Genomic DNA, 15,915 nt, shown 5'->3' with positions numbered 1-15,915 from the left:
CAAAGAAGAGGAGAAGAGGAGAGTAGATTACATTGCTCTCTAAATCACATAGTACATACACACACTCATCATTTATTTGGTGTGAGTGAGTTGTATTTATAGAGTTTGAGTAGTTAGTTACAAGTCACTATCAACCTACAACTAACATCTAACAAACTTCAGCTAACTCTAACAAATTATTAACCATGGTAGCTTGCCTATGGTTAACACTCTCCCTCAAGCTCATGATTTGAACAAGTTCATGACTCCAAGCTCATTCACCAGCAGCTGATGTTGTGCCTTGCCAAGGCTCTTTATGAGCAAGTCAGCTAGTTGATCCTTGATGTGTGTGAATTCTATTTTCAGCATTCCTTGGTTGATCTTTTCTCTTACAAAGTGACAATCAATGTTTAGGGTTCAGGGTTCAGGGTTCAGAGTTCAGGATTGTGTTCTATTTTTTCATGGAAGATAGGATTAACAGCAATCTGAATAGCTACTTTGCTGTCACACACCATGGTTATGGAAAGCTTAATGTGTATGCCAAGTTCTTCAAATAGCCCTACAAGCCATGTAACTTCAGCAGCACAGTGAGCCATACTCCTAAACTCAACTTCAGCTGAGCTTCTGGATACAGTCTCCCGTTTCTTAGATTTCCAGGATATCAAGGCTCTACCAAACTTGACCAAGTAGCTAGTTATAGACCTTCTTGTTTCCAGGCAGCTTCCCCAATCTGAGTCATAGTAGGCTAGAAGCTTATTGGTGTCTTCTGCTGGCATTAGTAGTCCAAGACCAGGGGCTTCTTTTATGTACCTAACCACTCTCAATGTAGCTTCCATGTGAGACTCTTTGGGGCAGTGCATGAACTGACTCAGAACCTGAACTGAGAAAGCTAAGTCAGGTCTAGTCATGGTCAAATATAGAAGTCTTCCTACTAGTCTTTGGTACCTACTGAGATCCTGCAGTTTGTGATCTTCATGTCCCTCATTACCTGTACCTCTAATACACTCATCATATTGTGCAGATGTGAGCTTCTGATTCTATTCCAGGGGAGTTACTGCAGGTTTAGCTCCCCCTAAACCACACTCAGCTATCAATTCAAGAGTATATTTCCTTTGAGACTTGTGGATCCCTTTGCTTGATCTGGCATATTCAATCCCTAGGAAGAATTTGAGCTCTCCTAGATCCTTTATCTTGAACTCCTTCTGTAAATCTTTTCTGGTGTCACTGATGATATCCTGGTTACTACTAGTGATCAAAAGATCATCTACATATACCAGCACAATAAGTATATCATGTTTATCATGTCTAGTAAAGAGTGAGTAGTCATAGTGACTTTGATGAAATCCCAACTGAAGCAAAGACTGTGTTAGCTTGAAGTTCTACTACCATGGTGCTTGTTTGAGACCATATAGAGACTTGTGGAGTTTGCAGACTTTAGTGTTCCCCCCCTGTCTAGCAAACCCAGGAGGAATGGTCATGTAAATATCCTCTAACAGATCACCATTAAGGAAGGCATTGTGAACATCCATCTGATAGATGAGCCAACCCTTTGAAGCAGCAAGAGCTATGATGGATCTCACAGTAACTATTTTGTCCACAGGGCTAAAAGTTTCCCCATAATCGAACCCCTCCTGTTAGCTATAACCCTTAGCAACTAGCCTGGCTTTGTACCTCTCCACTTCACCTGTAGATTTATATTTTACTTTGTAAATCCATTTGCAGCCAATAGGCTTCTTACCAGGAGGAAGATCTACCAGACTCCAAGTTTTGTTGTCCATCAAGGCATCTATTTCCTGCTGCATTGCATGGATCCATTGAGGGTCAAGAGCAGCTTCATGATAAGAAGATGGCTCTGAGATAGCTGAGAATATCTTGATGCAGGAGCTGTAAGAAGGAGATAGGTGTTTGTAGCTAACAAAGTTAGATAATGGAAACAGACAAGAGTGACTTTTGGATTGAGTAATAAAATCCTGAAGCCATATAGGAGGTTTGGTTGATCTAGAGGAATTTCTGATAGGAACTGCTGCAGGAGATACAGTAGTAGATGGAAGTGGAGAATGGTCTTCAAGAGTAAGTGGTAGCTGAGAGTCTTGAGAAGTAACAGCAGATGACAAGCTAGTAGGGGGATGATCATTATCAGGTTGTACTAGAGTTAAGATAGGAAATATGGGATTGGATGAGGTTTGAAAGTCTCTGAAGGGAAATATGTCTTCTTTAAACACAACATGTCTGTTCATAAAGAAGGACTTAGTATGCAGATCATATAGGAGGTACCCCTTTTAAGACAAAGAGTATCCCCATAAGCACAGTAGGTATGGCTCTAGAAGAGAACTTATCTGTGATGGCTGGACAAGTAGCATAACATAGGCAACCAAAAGTTTTGATATGAGAGAGGGATGGAGGATGTTGATACAGTAGCTCAAAAGGAGACTTATAAGACAAAAGTTTAGATGGAAGTCTATTAAGGATATAGACAATTGTGGTAACACATTCTCTCCAAAACTGCAAGGGTACTGATGCCTGGAACCTCAAGGCTCTTACTATGTTTAAGATAGTTCTGTGCTTCCTTTCTACCACACCATTTTCCTGAGGAGTGTATACACATGTGGTTTGATGATATATTCCCAGATTTGACAGCATGGACTGAAAGGCTGTGCTCATGAATTCAGTCCCATTATCAGTTCTAAGCACTTTGATACAAGTTGAGAATAAATTATGAACTTGAGCAAAAAAATGTCTCATCACAACTATAGTATCAGATTTAGCTGTGAGAAGAAATAGCCAAGTAAATCTGGAGTAGTCATCTACTATAATAACAAAGTATTTCATTCCATTATGAGTAGGTACTCTATATGGACCCCAGACATCATAATGCACCAAGTCAAAGAGTGCATTTGAAGTGTGATTGCTTACAGGAAAAGGAAATTTTGTTTGTTTTGCTAATGGACACACTGTACAAGTTGAGTTGTTAGAGATATCTACTCCTGCAAGACTAGAGGACCTTCTTATTACATCAATAGGAGCATGTCTTAACCTTCTATGCCACAGTACTAGAATCAGAACTACTACCATATAGAGCACTAGTAGAAGAAGCTTGAGTAGTAAAAGTACTGCATATCCTCTGAGTAGGATCAATATGGTTGAAGCCTTCCTTGAGAATGTAGAGTCATTTATCTTCTCTACCAATCCCCTTGACCTGTCCACTGTAGAGATCCTGAAAGACACAAAAATCAGAAAAGAAGGTTGTCATACATTGAAGCTCTTTAGTTAGTTGAGAGATAGATAAGAGGTTGTATTTGAAATCAGGAACAAAGAGGAAATTGTCAATAACTTGATCTCCAAAGACTTTTGTGCTGCCAACATGAGACACTAATGCAACATTTCTTGTTGGTAGTAGTATCTGCCTTCTTTCAGGCTTAGACACTGAGGTACATTTATCTAGTGATGACAGCTGAGATGTCATATGGTTAGTGGCTCCTGTGTCAACTATACACTCCTTATTCATATATTTGGACACTAGTGTTGATAAAACTCTACCTGCTATGGCTGCTTTGGCTAAATGCTCTCCACTAGTGTCACTGCCTTTGGTTAGTAACTGCATTATCTATTGATATTGATCTTTTATAAAGAAAGCTACAAGTGACTTGTATGCTGTATTAGGTTCTTCATTGTGTGATAAGCCTGTACTTTAAGCAACTATAACTTGGTTAGCAAAGGAACTAGAGCTAGGGGTAGAGCTACCAGTTTTCTTCTTGGATCTCCAGCCAACTGGATATCCTTTGACCTTGAAACATTGATCTTTAGTGTGACCTCTGTAATCACAAACTTCACAGGTGATAACAGACTTTTGTGGTTTTTGAAGATTGAACTGAGCTTCATAGTGACTCCTAATTGGATTACCACCACCTCCACCAGGTTGATGACCAAAATTCCCATTACCAACACTATGACCACTTTCCTTTTGGCTAAACAATGCAGTACTTTCTATCAGTTTACGAAGGCATGATTCATAGTTAGTATATGCTACGTTCCTTTGACTTTCATGATCCATGACAAGGGAAAAGGCTTTGTTCAGATTTGGAGTTGGAGACTGCATCAAAATCTATCCTCTAACTGCAGAGTAGGTCTCATTCAGACCTATTAGGAACTCTAGTAACCTTTGATACTCATAATGATCTTGAAACTTCTTAGACTCAGGACATAAAGAACCTGGATAAGGCATAATTGAATCATATTTATTCCACAAGCCTTTGAGTTTTGTATAATAATCTGAAACTGACATGGTTCCCTGACTTAGACCATGGATTTCTTTATGGAGTTGATACACATGAGCTCCATTTATCTTGTCGAACTTTCCCTTTAGATCACACCAAACCTTGTGTGCATCTTCTCCATACACCACAGTCCCCAACAGTCCTGGTCGAACTGCATTCATAATCCAAGAGAGGATTACAGTATTACACTTCTCCCAAGTATCAGAAAACTCAAGTCCAAACTTAGACTTAGGATATCTATCATCAATGAATCCAAGTTTACTTTTGCCTATTAATCTAATTCTCATGGATCTACTCCAGATCGCGTAGTTCTCTGAACCAACTAGTTGAAGAGAAATTAATGAGCTACATGGAGTATTATTTTGATGCAACAAGAGAGGATGATTGTGGTCAATATTCAGTATTACCAGCTTAGATGCTGTTGTGTTTGAGTTAAAGTTCTCAGCACCTAGTGTTCCAGTTGCAGCTTCACCTAGATTCACCATTGAACTTGCTTTGAAACTGAGAATGCTGAAACTTAATTGCGACTCAAACACCTTTCAGAGATGAGCACCTACACTGCTCATCTTCTCAGCACTTAACTGCTTATTCCAGTTTTAGGATCTTACCAAACACTCTAATACTATGATAACTTCATTGATGAATTCTTGTTAGACGACTATATGAATCAAGATGAGTTAGTCTAGAAGAAAGATGGAAGAAGATGATGAGAAGCTACAGTGCAGCAGATGAAGAAGCAGAGGAGAAGTAGCAGAGAAGAGGAGAAGAGGAGAGTAGATTACATTGCTCTCTAAATCACATTGTACATACACACACTCATCATTCATATGGTGTGAGTGAGTTGTATTTATAGAGTTTGAGTAGTTAGTTACAAGTCACTATCAACCTACAACTAACATCTAACAAACTTCAACTAACTCTAACAAATTATTAACCATGGTAGCTTGCCTATGGTTAACATAGCTTTCCAGGGACCTCTGTCTCTTCCTGTCAGCTCTGAAAGGCCCCTCCTGTAGACTCTATTGACTGAGAATTTTCCATCTGTATTGTGACTCCATCTGATAATATCAGGGTCATTAGTGGTCCCTGTGAAGGTTCCTATTCTACAAAGTAAAGCAACCACTCTCTCAACCTCCCAATCATTCAAAAACCTCGTGAAAATTAGGTTTCATCTCTGATTTGTCCAGGTATCTTCTATTGTGCTATTTTAGTTGGTGCTGATGTTGACGAGGGTTGGGAATACCTTTTGCAAAGTGCCCTGAACATTCTAGTTATCCTTCCAAAAAAAGATTTTTTTGCTATTGCCCACTTGAAAGGTCATGTCCTTCCAAAGGTTGGTCCAGAGGGACCTAATGGTCCTTCATAATCCAGCTCCATAAGTGTCAGTGGATTCGTTAGTACACCACTGACCATTTTGTCTATATTTTTGCTGTGTTATTCTTCCACAAGGCTGTTCTATCCTCAGTATATCTCCACTGACCAAAATTATTAATTATCACCACCATTGTCAACCATTTTCACTATTATAATACTGATAGTTCAAATTCTTAACTTTCATCTCATTTTTAAATAATTCATTCCTAGTTATATTTGCCAACATAAATGTGCCCTTTAACTTGGACTCAATTGACATCTATACCCTCCAACTTTGAATGTGCACAAGTAGACACATACATCATATGTGGCAATTTGAGTTTAATGTGTATTAAGCCATGTAAAACACATGTGTCAAGTTTAAGGTGTGTTTTGTATAAAAAAAATGTTTTACAGAAAATGTTTTTCAATTTTCTCATGTTTGGTTGGCTTAAATATTTTGGAAAATGTTTTCCAAATCAACTTATTTTCCTCACATTCAAGGAAAATGACTTCCCTTAAAAAAGTAAGAAAAACATTCTCCAAAACCATTTCGAACCTTATAGCTCAACTTTTCATCATAACTTAAGTCTCAGATATCGATTTACAATATTAATCCTAAATCTTGGGATTGGGTTTTGAGATTAGGGTTTGGTCTTGGATCTCGGATCGGGGTTGGGTCTTGAGTCTGAAGTCAAGAGTCGAGGTTAGGGTTGAGTCTTGGATCTTGGGTTGAGGTCTAGATTTGGAAGTTGAGGTTGGGGTCGGGTCTCAAATCTTGGGTCAAGGTTAGGATCAAGTCTTGGGTCGGGTCAAATTGGGGTCAGAGTCGTGTGTTGAGTCTCGAGTCTCAGGTCGAGGCGTGTATCAGATCAGGATTCGGGGTTAGGGTTGGGTGTTGGGGTCGAGACTCGAGTTGGGGTTGGGTGTTTAGGTGGGGATCGAGGTCCGAATTGGATCTGTAATTTTAGTCGAGGTCTCGGGTTAAGGTTGGGATTGGGTCTTGGGTTAAGGTCGGGGCCGAATATCAGGTTAGGATCGAGTCTCGGGTCGGGCTAAGGTATCGGGTTGGGATTGGGTGTCGGATCATGGGTCAGAGTCGAGGTCAGGTATTAATATCGCATCTCGAATTGGGGTCGAGGTCTCAAGTCGAGGTGAGATTGAATCTCGGATCGAGGTCGAGGTCGGGTCTCAGGATCAGATTATATAAAATATATTTTCTAAAAAAAAATTTCATTCACGAATTATACACTAAAAAATATTTTTCCTTCACCAACCAAACATGAGAAAATAAGTTAGAAACCAATTTATTTTCCAAAAAAACATTTTCCTTCATACTAAACACACCCTAAGTGTCTACTTATGCACACCTAAAGTTGGAGAGCATAAATATTGGCTGAGACCAAGTTAAATGGCACATTTATGTATTATGCCTTTCTAAATATTTGCCTATCATGCCCTTGTTTCTATTTGAAGATCCTGATATTATTCATTTGGTTCTTTGTTAACTCAAAGAACCATATCACTGATGCACCTCAATTCAGTCTTTTGTCAAATAAAATAATAATTACTTCAATATTCCTTATTAATTCATGAAAAATTGGGCTCGAAGTAATATGTATTGAAGCTTGATTGTCACATATCAATTTTATGGTGCATCTTTTCCACAATTAATCTTACGGAGAAGTTGTTTGTCATACAAGCTTCCTTGTTCCAATATGTCCAATGCATACTTCCTTTGTGAAATGAAAAATCCATTGCTAATATCTAGAACGTAATCCAATTTACCAAGGTCTTTAGTTTGAAAGTGACTAAGATTCAGCTTAAAATGAATAATGTCTTCATTCATTTCGAATCATGTCAAAATATTGGACAATATTGCTAAATCGATCAAACCATGCCCTTGGTGATTACTTGAAAACATAAGGAGATCCGCATAGACAACATACTAATCCAAACTGCTTCTGAGAAACAAACCTTAGCAATTAATCCATGTTAATCTCTTCAACAAGTTCACTTTTTATAACTGTGGCATCCGGACCAGTTTGCGAACACCTCGACTAATTCCATGGGATACCTACTACCTTCCACTGGCAACATGTACCAGTTAACTTTGTTCACCAAAGCTAGGATAGACGAAAAGAAATCACCTAGTATTTTTGTCTCAAATGAGAGATGAACCTGAAACCTCATAGTTCTCAACCATTTCATTGATCACTAGGTCACATCATTAGATGCATCCCTTCTCAGCAAGTTCATTCTAAAGACATTTAATATATCCAACGGATAGAAGTGACCAATGAAACACGGTTGCTCTTCAATAAGTTCAATAAGTACACATGTCTACATTCGTGCACATTTAGATTCATCGCAACTCAACAAGGAAAATTACATAAAATACTATAGGACACCTTAGATATTCTACATTTAGTTATAGAATGTTTACTTACCTTATTAGCTATGAATTGATTAACTGCCATAATATACATAGCCAATGAGAAGTTTTTTCTCCTAAAAACACCTTTTTATTTAGACCATTAAATAAAAAAGAGTTAAATAACATAAAGAGGATTAAAAAGTAAAATGTTGGCATCATAACCAAATGATGCATACTATACTTGGAATAGAATCACCATAACTTTTAGTCTAGTAGTACCAATAGAGTATTCGATAAATAAGTGTAAGCTCGATCTCGAAGAGAAATTTGGTTTTGTAGTTTATTACAAATGTTATTTAGTCATGCGACATTTTTCATAGAGATTACTAAAAGTAACCTGGGAGATCCTTATGATAGCATTCCTGTTTTTTCTTCAAATTATAAGTACGAATACAAGATTATTTCATCAATTTCACTATCCCTCTATATTTTCCTTCCCCACACAACAACAACAACATAACTAGTATAGTCTTACAAGTGAGTTTTGGAGAAGGATGGTATGTAGGCAGTCTTACCCCTACCTTATGAAGATAGAGAGATTGTTTCTAATAGATCATCGGCTTGAGTAAAACATAATAAAATCTTACTATATCTAGGCTTATGTCCCTAATAATGGAGACCACAATATTCGACTACCTACTAACCTTCTACCCAGATTCTCAACCTCTATATCTTACTATTTAGGGTTATTTCCTTAATAAGCTGCAGACTGTATCATATCTGGTCTAATCACTTTTCCTCAATACTTTTTCGACATAAATCTACCTCTTCTTATACCCGGTATAGTCAACTTTTTGCACCTCCTCCCTGAGGTATCTGTGCATTTGCTTTTTACATGTCTAAACCATCTCAATCTATATGCTCATAGATATCCACTACAAAAATAACTCTCATCTTGTCTTGAATATCTTCATTTCTAATTTTATCCCTCCTAGTATGACCCATACATCCATCTCAAAGGTGTATGTTGGTATAGATTTAAAAATTTATACATGTTTAGTTGGTCAAAACATTTTTTCTAAAAAATAAGTTCCTTAAAATAAGGAAAATAATTTTCTTAATAGAAATAAAAGTAGCGAAATCAAGTTCCATAAGTTACATTTCAAGTTCAGTATCTCATACTCACCCAACCAACTCCCCAACCCTCGACCATCTCACCTCCTCTGAATCTTCACTCTCTACCTACTAAAAGAAAGAAAACAAGCAATCTTGGCCAATCACAAATGTTGATAACCAAAATCAAAGAGAATTTAGAATTACAAGAAGATAAGGGGATGAAAAAAATGAACAAATTAAACTACATACCTTGGAATATGCAACCAATTTAGGGATCCCAATAAAGTTTCATTCATATATATTGGGCACGGGTATATATACTAGTTGAATTTATTATAGGTAGCCAAAAGGTTAACCATTGAGAAGAAACCCTAAAACAAAAGTTATAATTCCTATATTGTCCTTCTTATACATTGAGGCCCAAGCCCAACATATCTATTAGGGGTTGTTTGGTAGAGTGTATTAACAAAAATAATGCATGCATTAGCTCTGTGTATTAATAATACCTTGTTTGATATACTTTTTTATATTATGTATTGTATATTAAGATGTGTATTACTAATACCATGAATTTCTAAGTATTAATAATGTAAAGGGACATAATACGTGCATTAGCATGGTTAAAGACCTAATTACTCCTCCAATTTTTTTAAAAATCTTTTCCATTATAATTGTGGAGGATATCATTATAAATAAATATGTTTATGCAATGCATGTTATTTTTAATACACCAAACCAAATAATGCATAAGAAATAATCTATGTATAATTAGTAGAAGCATAACTAACACAATCATTACTAATATACTTTATTTAGAGTTATTTTTATACACTCTACCAAACGACCCCTTACAGGAGTTGGGAATAATCACTCATGGCCCAATAAATTGAGGTTGCCATGTGTTATTAAACACCTAAGTCATTTGGTTAGGAACAACTTATTTCAGAATAAGTTAATTATTCTACTATGAATATGGGATAACTTATTTCATCACTATCACAGAAATAGTCAAAATGAATAATTCAAAGACTACCTAATACTTTCAACCAAACATAGGATAAAATGAGATTATTATACCTTATACCTCACGCCAAATGAGTGATTTGCATCATTTCTCCTCGAATGCAAATTGTAGCCATAACTTTACGGTTCCAGCGAGTTTTTCCGTCAAAAGAAACACGCAGCTGAAAAAATACTGTCAAGACCTATTTACCTTTAAATAAATAAAAAAGATTTTCCTTAGTGTTGTTATTATTACTATTCTCTAAATATAAAAATTCTTTTAAGAATACTTAAGAGTTTATGATTTTTGCTTTATGTAGAAAATTTAAATTTCATATAAATAACGTGTTATTTTGGTTTGAATTTTTTTCCCAAAAAAGTTATCATATATTATTTTCTTATCATTTTAAATGCACATACATCAAATATTACTAAGATTACTATATTTTTTATATTCTTTTTTGGTTATTAATAATAACGATAATGTAAATGTTAGAAAGCAAGTAGAAAGAACAAGTGGTTGTCCACTTGTTGCTCCTTTTTCTTTACATGAGTGGGCAAGTTGCCCACTAATTTTAAAATTGTTTTGGCTATAAATTGTCAAAGTTTGACAATTGAAATAAGAACATAGATACTGCAATATCTCTCAATTCTCTCTTTATCTCACTCTCTCCTCTTTATTTTGCTAAGTTTAGTTTATTTTATAACACGTTATCAGCGCGAAGCTTTAATTTTTTTGCAGAAAATTAACTTCTATATCAGATATATCTATTAAAAAAATTTAATTTTAAGTTATCTTTGTTATTATAAAATTAATTTTTATCATGTCAAACTTATCAAAATTGGAGTTTATGACGCTTGATATTTCTGGCAAAAATTATTTTTCATGGGTACTTGATGCTGAAATCCACCTTACCGCTTAGGGTCTTGGTGATGCTATAATTGAAGAAAATAAAGCATCAACTCAGGATAAAGCAAATGTTATGATTTTCCTTCGTCATCATCTAGATGAAAGCCTAAAGGTTGAATACTTGACAGTGAAAGATCCACTTGAATTGTGGATAGATTTAAAAGGGAGGTATGATCACCTCAGGACAACGGTATTACCAAGGGCTCGTTATGAGTAGATGCACTTACGATTTCAAGATTTTAAAACTGTAATTGAGTATAATTCTGTTGTATTTAGAATAACTTTCTAATTAAAATTATGTGGTAAACTATAAATGATGAAGATATGTTGGAAAAGACACTAACTACTTTCCATGCCTCTAATGTGATATAACAGCAGCAATACCATGAAAAATGTTTTCAAAAATACTCTGAATTGATCTAATGCCTTTTGGTGTTTGAGCAACATAATGCTTTTTTAATGAAAAATCATGAAGTTCGTTCCACTAGAACTGCTCCATTATCGAAAGAAAATATGGTAGAAGTACATAGCCAGTCTGAAAGAAGATAAAATAAAAATTAAGGCAACAATAATGTATTTGGATGTGGCAATGGCAGAAGACGATATAATGATCATCGTAGTAGTGGTCAACAAAAAAGAGAGAACAATATGAGTTCTCAAAATGGCCCTTCAAGAAATAGCTGTCATCGTTGTGGCATGAAAGGTCACTAGAAAAATGATTGTCGGACGTCTAAGCATTTTGTAAGGCTTTATCAAAATTTCTTTAAAAGAAAGACAAATAGAGGTGATGCCTTTTCTTCTAATGCTCGGATAGAGTCACACTTGACATTTGAAAATAATGTTGATGCAAGTCCTTCGTATAATGATAATACTGAAGCAAATTTGGCTTTGAAGGATGGCGATTTTAATGACCTCAATGATATTACTCATTTGGAGGTTGAAGATTTTTTTAGGAATTATAATTGATATTTAATTTCATTATATGATTTACAATATGTTATCGATTTTATATACTTTTGATTATTATGTTTTTACGTTTATCTATTTAAAAGAAAAGAAAAAAAAAGACTTATATTTTTCTAGCAATATTGTTACTTATTTTATCTCTTATAACGTATTTTTATTTTATGAAGATGAATAAATTTCTCAGTGTTCAATTGGATTCAAGAGGATTAATGGAGATATGTGCCTTTTGGATAGTGCCACAACTCATACGATATTAAAAGAAAAGAAATATTTCTATCATTTGATTATGAAAAAAGGCCTATATCAATACAATATCTGATAGTACAAAATTGATTGAAGCCTCTGGAAGAGCGGTCTTATTACTACCTAGAGGAACGATATTGTCACGATCCATCCCCGTAGGCTGCGACTGAGGTCTAATTGGGACCCCGTGTATATAACTATCAACTGTAACAGCAAATATAAGAATCATACATGGGGACCCTAATGGGTCATACATTTTCACATACACGTAGTCGCTTTCATTTTCTCCTGAGAAGTTACATTATTCAAATTATAAAAGGACGTGCAAGCCGACAAGGCTTCCATAGCGTAATAACGTTACAACACGCCATATAGGTACAACTGGAACATCTTACGAACGACCCACATACATATGTCTACAGACCTCTAAGAATAGCAACCATATCATATGGCGGGACAGGGCCCCTGTCGTACTCCTGAATAAGTAAATATATACATCAAATACTGAGTACCAAAAACTCGGCTCTGATATAATAGAGCTTCTTCCAAATTGGCTGAGCGGAATCCTAAGCTGATAGACTCTCAAACCTGTGTCTGTACCTGCGGGCATAAAATACAGTCCCTCCCCCCCGAAGAAAGGGGGGTCAATATGATATATATATTGAGTATGTAAGCATAACATAACTGAGATAACAACTGACATAGGGATGCAGGAAATCAAGTATAACATTTAATAGGGTAGGGTACTGTACCTGCACCTCACAAAATAAAGTCATGTATACCTTTATCACGTACCGTATCTGGCCTGCTCGGGGACTCGGTGTTACAATTACATCGTCTATCATGATAGGCATATATATTATTAGCGTTGTGGACGTACAGCCCGATCCATATATATAACAGGTTAGTACCGTGGAGCATTCGGCCCGATCCATACATATAATACGTTAATGCCGACGAACGTACGGCCCGATCCCTATACATATAATATGTTAGTGCCGAGGAACGTACGACCCAATTCCTATACATATAATACATTAGTACCGAGGAACGTATGGTCCGATCCCTATACATATAATACGTTAGTGCCGAAGAACGTATGGCCCGATCCCTATATAATATAATAATGCATATACGTGCATGTAAACCTTGGTAATATATTAGACATCTCCCGAATATCATCATAAGATATGTCAAAGAGCCTCTAGGTATAGGAGCTTACACATTCAATCATTATTCAGCATATAAAAGGCTCGAGGAATAAGAGTTTAACCACTTTAAGAATCATAACCTCAAGGAGTGAATACGAGTCACGAGTTATACTCGGAACTTAGAAATGGAATCACCTCTAACTCATATCATATATCGCTTCACTTACCTTAAATTGTTTCAAGAGAAGGAAGGGATAGGCTTCGCGTGTACTACTTTTCGTCATGTAGAAGACTTACAAGTCCATAACTCAACTATCGCAGGAGTTCTACTATCAAGAAGTGAATAAGATTGATGAACCATACTTCGGATTCTATGAATGGAATTACTCCTCACTTCCTAACATATAAAAGGCTTGAAAAGCCCTAGTTCAATTACTGTAAGAGTGTTTTCATTAAGAAGTAAATAAGGGTCGTGAATTACACTATGCATTTATGAGTATATTTACTCTCAAGCTCATATCATTCACTACTTAACTTGAAGACATTCCCAAAAGAAGAGAAAGATAAGCTTTACATACTTATGCCAAAAACATGCCAAGAGAAAGCTTCACATACCTCTTATGAGTTACTCTTTGTCACGTTCGCCTCAACGTTCCTTGAACCTATTCAAAATGGAAGAAATACGAGTATCAACCACCCTTGACTTTCCAGCACCTTAAGTTGCATAGGAGTATTCATAGAACTCATTTCCTTGCTCGTCTTCTCGACTAGTTCTTTAATTAGTTAAGGAGTTAGAGAAAATCGGGCAGCACCTCCCCTATAATATGCCCTATCCAAATTTCCAATTAAATCCCTAATCACTACATCCAACCAATAACAACAACCTGCATCTCATATACAAATAAAACATGGCAACATTACAGAACATAAGCTCCAAACAACTTGCTAAAAATTACGATACCAAAATAGGGTTTCTAGTATTTATTTCGCAAAACCTTTAACCGTGCGAAGCGGAGGATCGCGTGGCTGAAACCAGCAGCTAACACAACTCTTTTATAATATTTTTAGGCCCTTCAACACACCACCACACACCTGCAGCAGCACCCACACACACAACACCTCATTTTGACTACAATTTAGCTATAACGACTTCAATTTTAGCTTGTTTCCAACGTCCAAAAGATTTATGGAATTTTCCTATTTCCAGCCACTTATACAACGTTTAATACACTTCATAAAAATGTCATAAATTTCAAATTAAAGGAAAAGACCTTACCTTACCCGAAATTGGCCAAAGCTTGCCAAAATTTGTCTCGGAAGCTCTCTAATTGCCGTGGTTGTTTACTATCCGTTTGGAGATTTTACAAACCATAAGTTTACATCATTAACACCCACATAACATGTCCAAACCCTTACCAAAATGTGGGAGAAGATAACTAAGCCATACTTTGCTAAAACTTACTAAAACTTATCTCGGAAGTTCTCTTAATATGCTGAAACTTAGCGGACTGTTTGTATCTCTTCCTTGCTGCCCCAAAATGAAATTTTACATTATTAAACACCACTAGATCACCGTAGGCTACCTTAAATAATTAATTCACAAAACGAAATCAGGCCTTACCTTTTCCTTTGCTCAAACCCATAGGTTCCTCTCTTTGCCCCTAACATTTTCTCTCTTTCTCTCTCATTTTCTAAGTTGGAAAAAGGATTAATATGATGACTTAGTAATCAAATGAAATAGATATACTTTCCCTTAAGAGGTGACACGTGTCATCCCCTAAGGATGACACATGTCAAGCCCTTATTGGGCCACCTCAATCATACAACCAATGAGGGAGCTGTCATATGGTGGGGTGGGGCCCACCCCCAAGCAGGTGGGTCAGCTACTTGACCCTAAGTAGGTGCATCACCTGCTGCCATGTGTTGCCTTCTCTTTCTGCCATGTGTCACCTTTTCTTGCTGCCACGTGTCACCCTCTCTCGCTGCCATATGTCACTCTCATGTGTTGCCATGTGTACCTCTCACGTACTGCCATGTGTCAAGTAGGTGCATCACCTACTTAGTCCAAGTAGGTACATCGCTTGCTTACTTTTTTTTTATAGGTTCGTAATCTCATCTTACTTTAAAGACCTATGTAATCCTTGCTACATAAGCTCGGTGTGTACTCAAGTAGCTTAAGTATGTAAGTCCTCCGAAGTGATAGCTTACACACGTAAGTCGAGTCCTATGACTCATTACTTGGCCTCCAACTCCTTCTGACTTCTCATGACCCTATTTCCAACCTCCCCTACTATGGGGTATCACACTCTCCCTTCCATAGAGTTGTTTGATAGTGTCGTAGATTATTCGGCTCACATGATAACTTCTAAGAAGCTTAAGAGACATTCCGAGCTTAAGAGTGCGGGGTGTAACAGATATTGGTAATTAATAATGCATTGTATTATAGTAAGTCTCAAAGAAATTTGTTTCAAGGATATTCGCCAAAATGGCTATCCTATTGAGACTGCGAATGAAGGAAAGGTTGAATACCTTTATATTACTATA

At 36.5% G+C, this 15,915-nt stretch overlaps 1 protein-coding gene across 1 annotated transcript; it reads right to left on the bottom strand.

The window, feature by feature from the left end:
- Positions 1 to 410: 410 nt before the first annotated feature.
- Positions 411 to 887, bottom strand: LOC129883705 (secreted RxLR effector protein 161-like). The gene has a single exon (XM_055958317.1). It carries the CDS (start codon positions 885 to 887, stop codon positions 411 to 413), a length of 477 nt encoding a protein of 158 aa, XP_055814292.1.
- Between the last annotated feature and the right edge of the window lie 15,028 nt (positions 888 to 15,915).

The sequence above is a fragment of the Solanum dulcamara genome, chromosome 3 (genome assembly GCF_947179165.1).
Source record: "Solanum dulcamara chromosome 3, daSolDulc1.2, whole genome shotgun sequence".
Taxonomy (NCBI): Eukaryota; Viridiplantae; Streptophyta; class Magnoliopsida; order Solanales; family Solanaceae; genus Solanum; species Solanum dulcamara.
The sequence above is the reverse complement of the archived record's forward strand: the minus strand, read 5'-3'. Positions and strand labels throughout refer to the sequence as shown.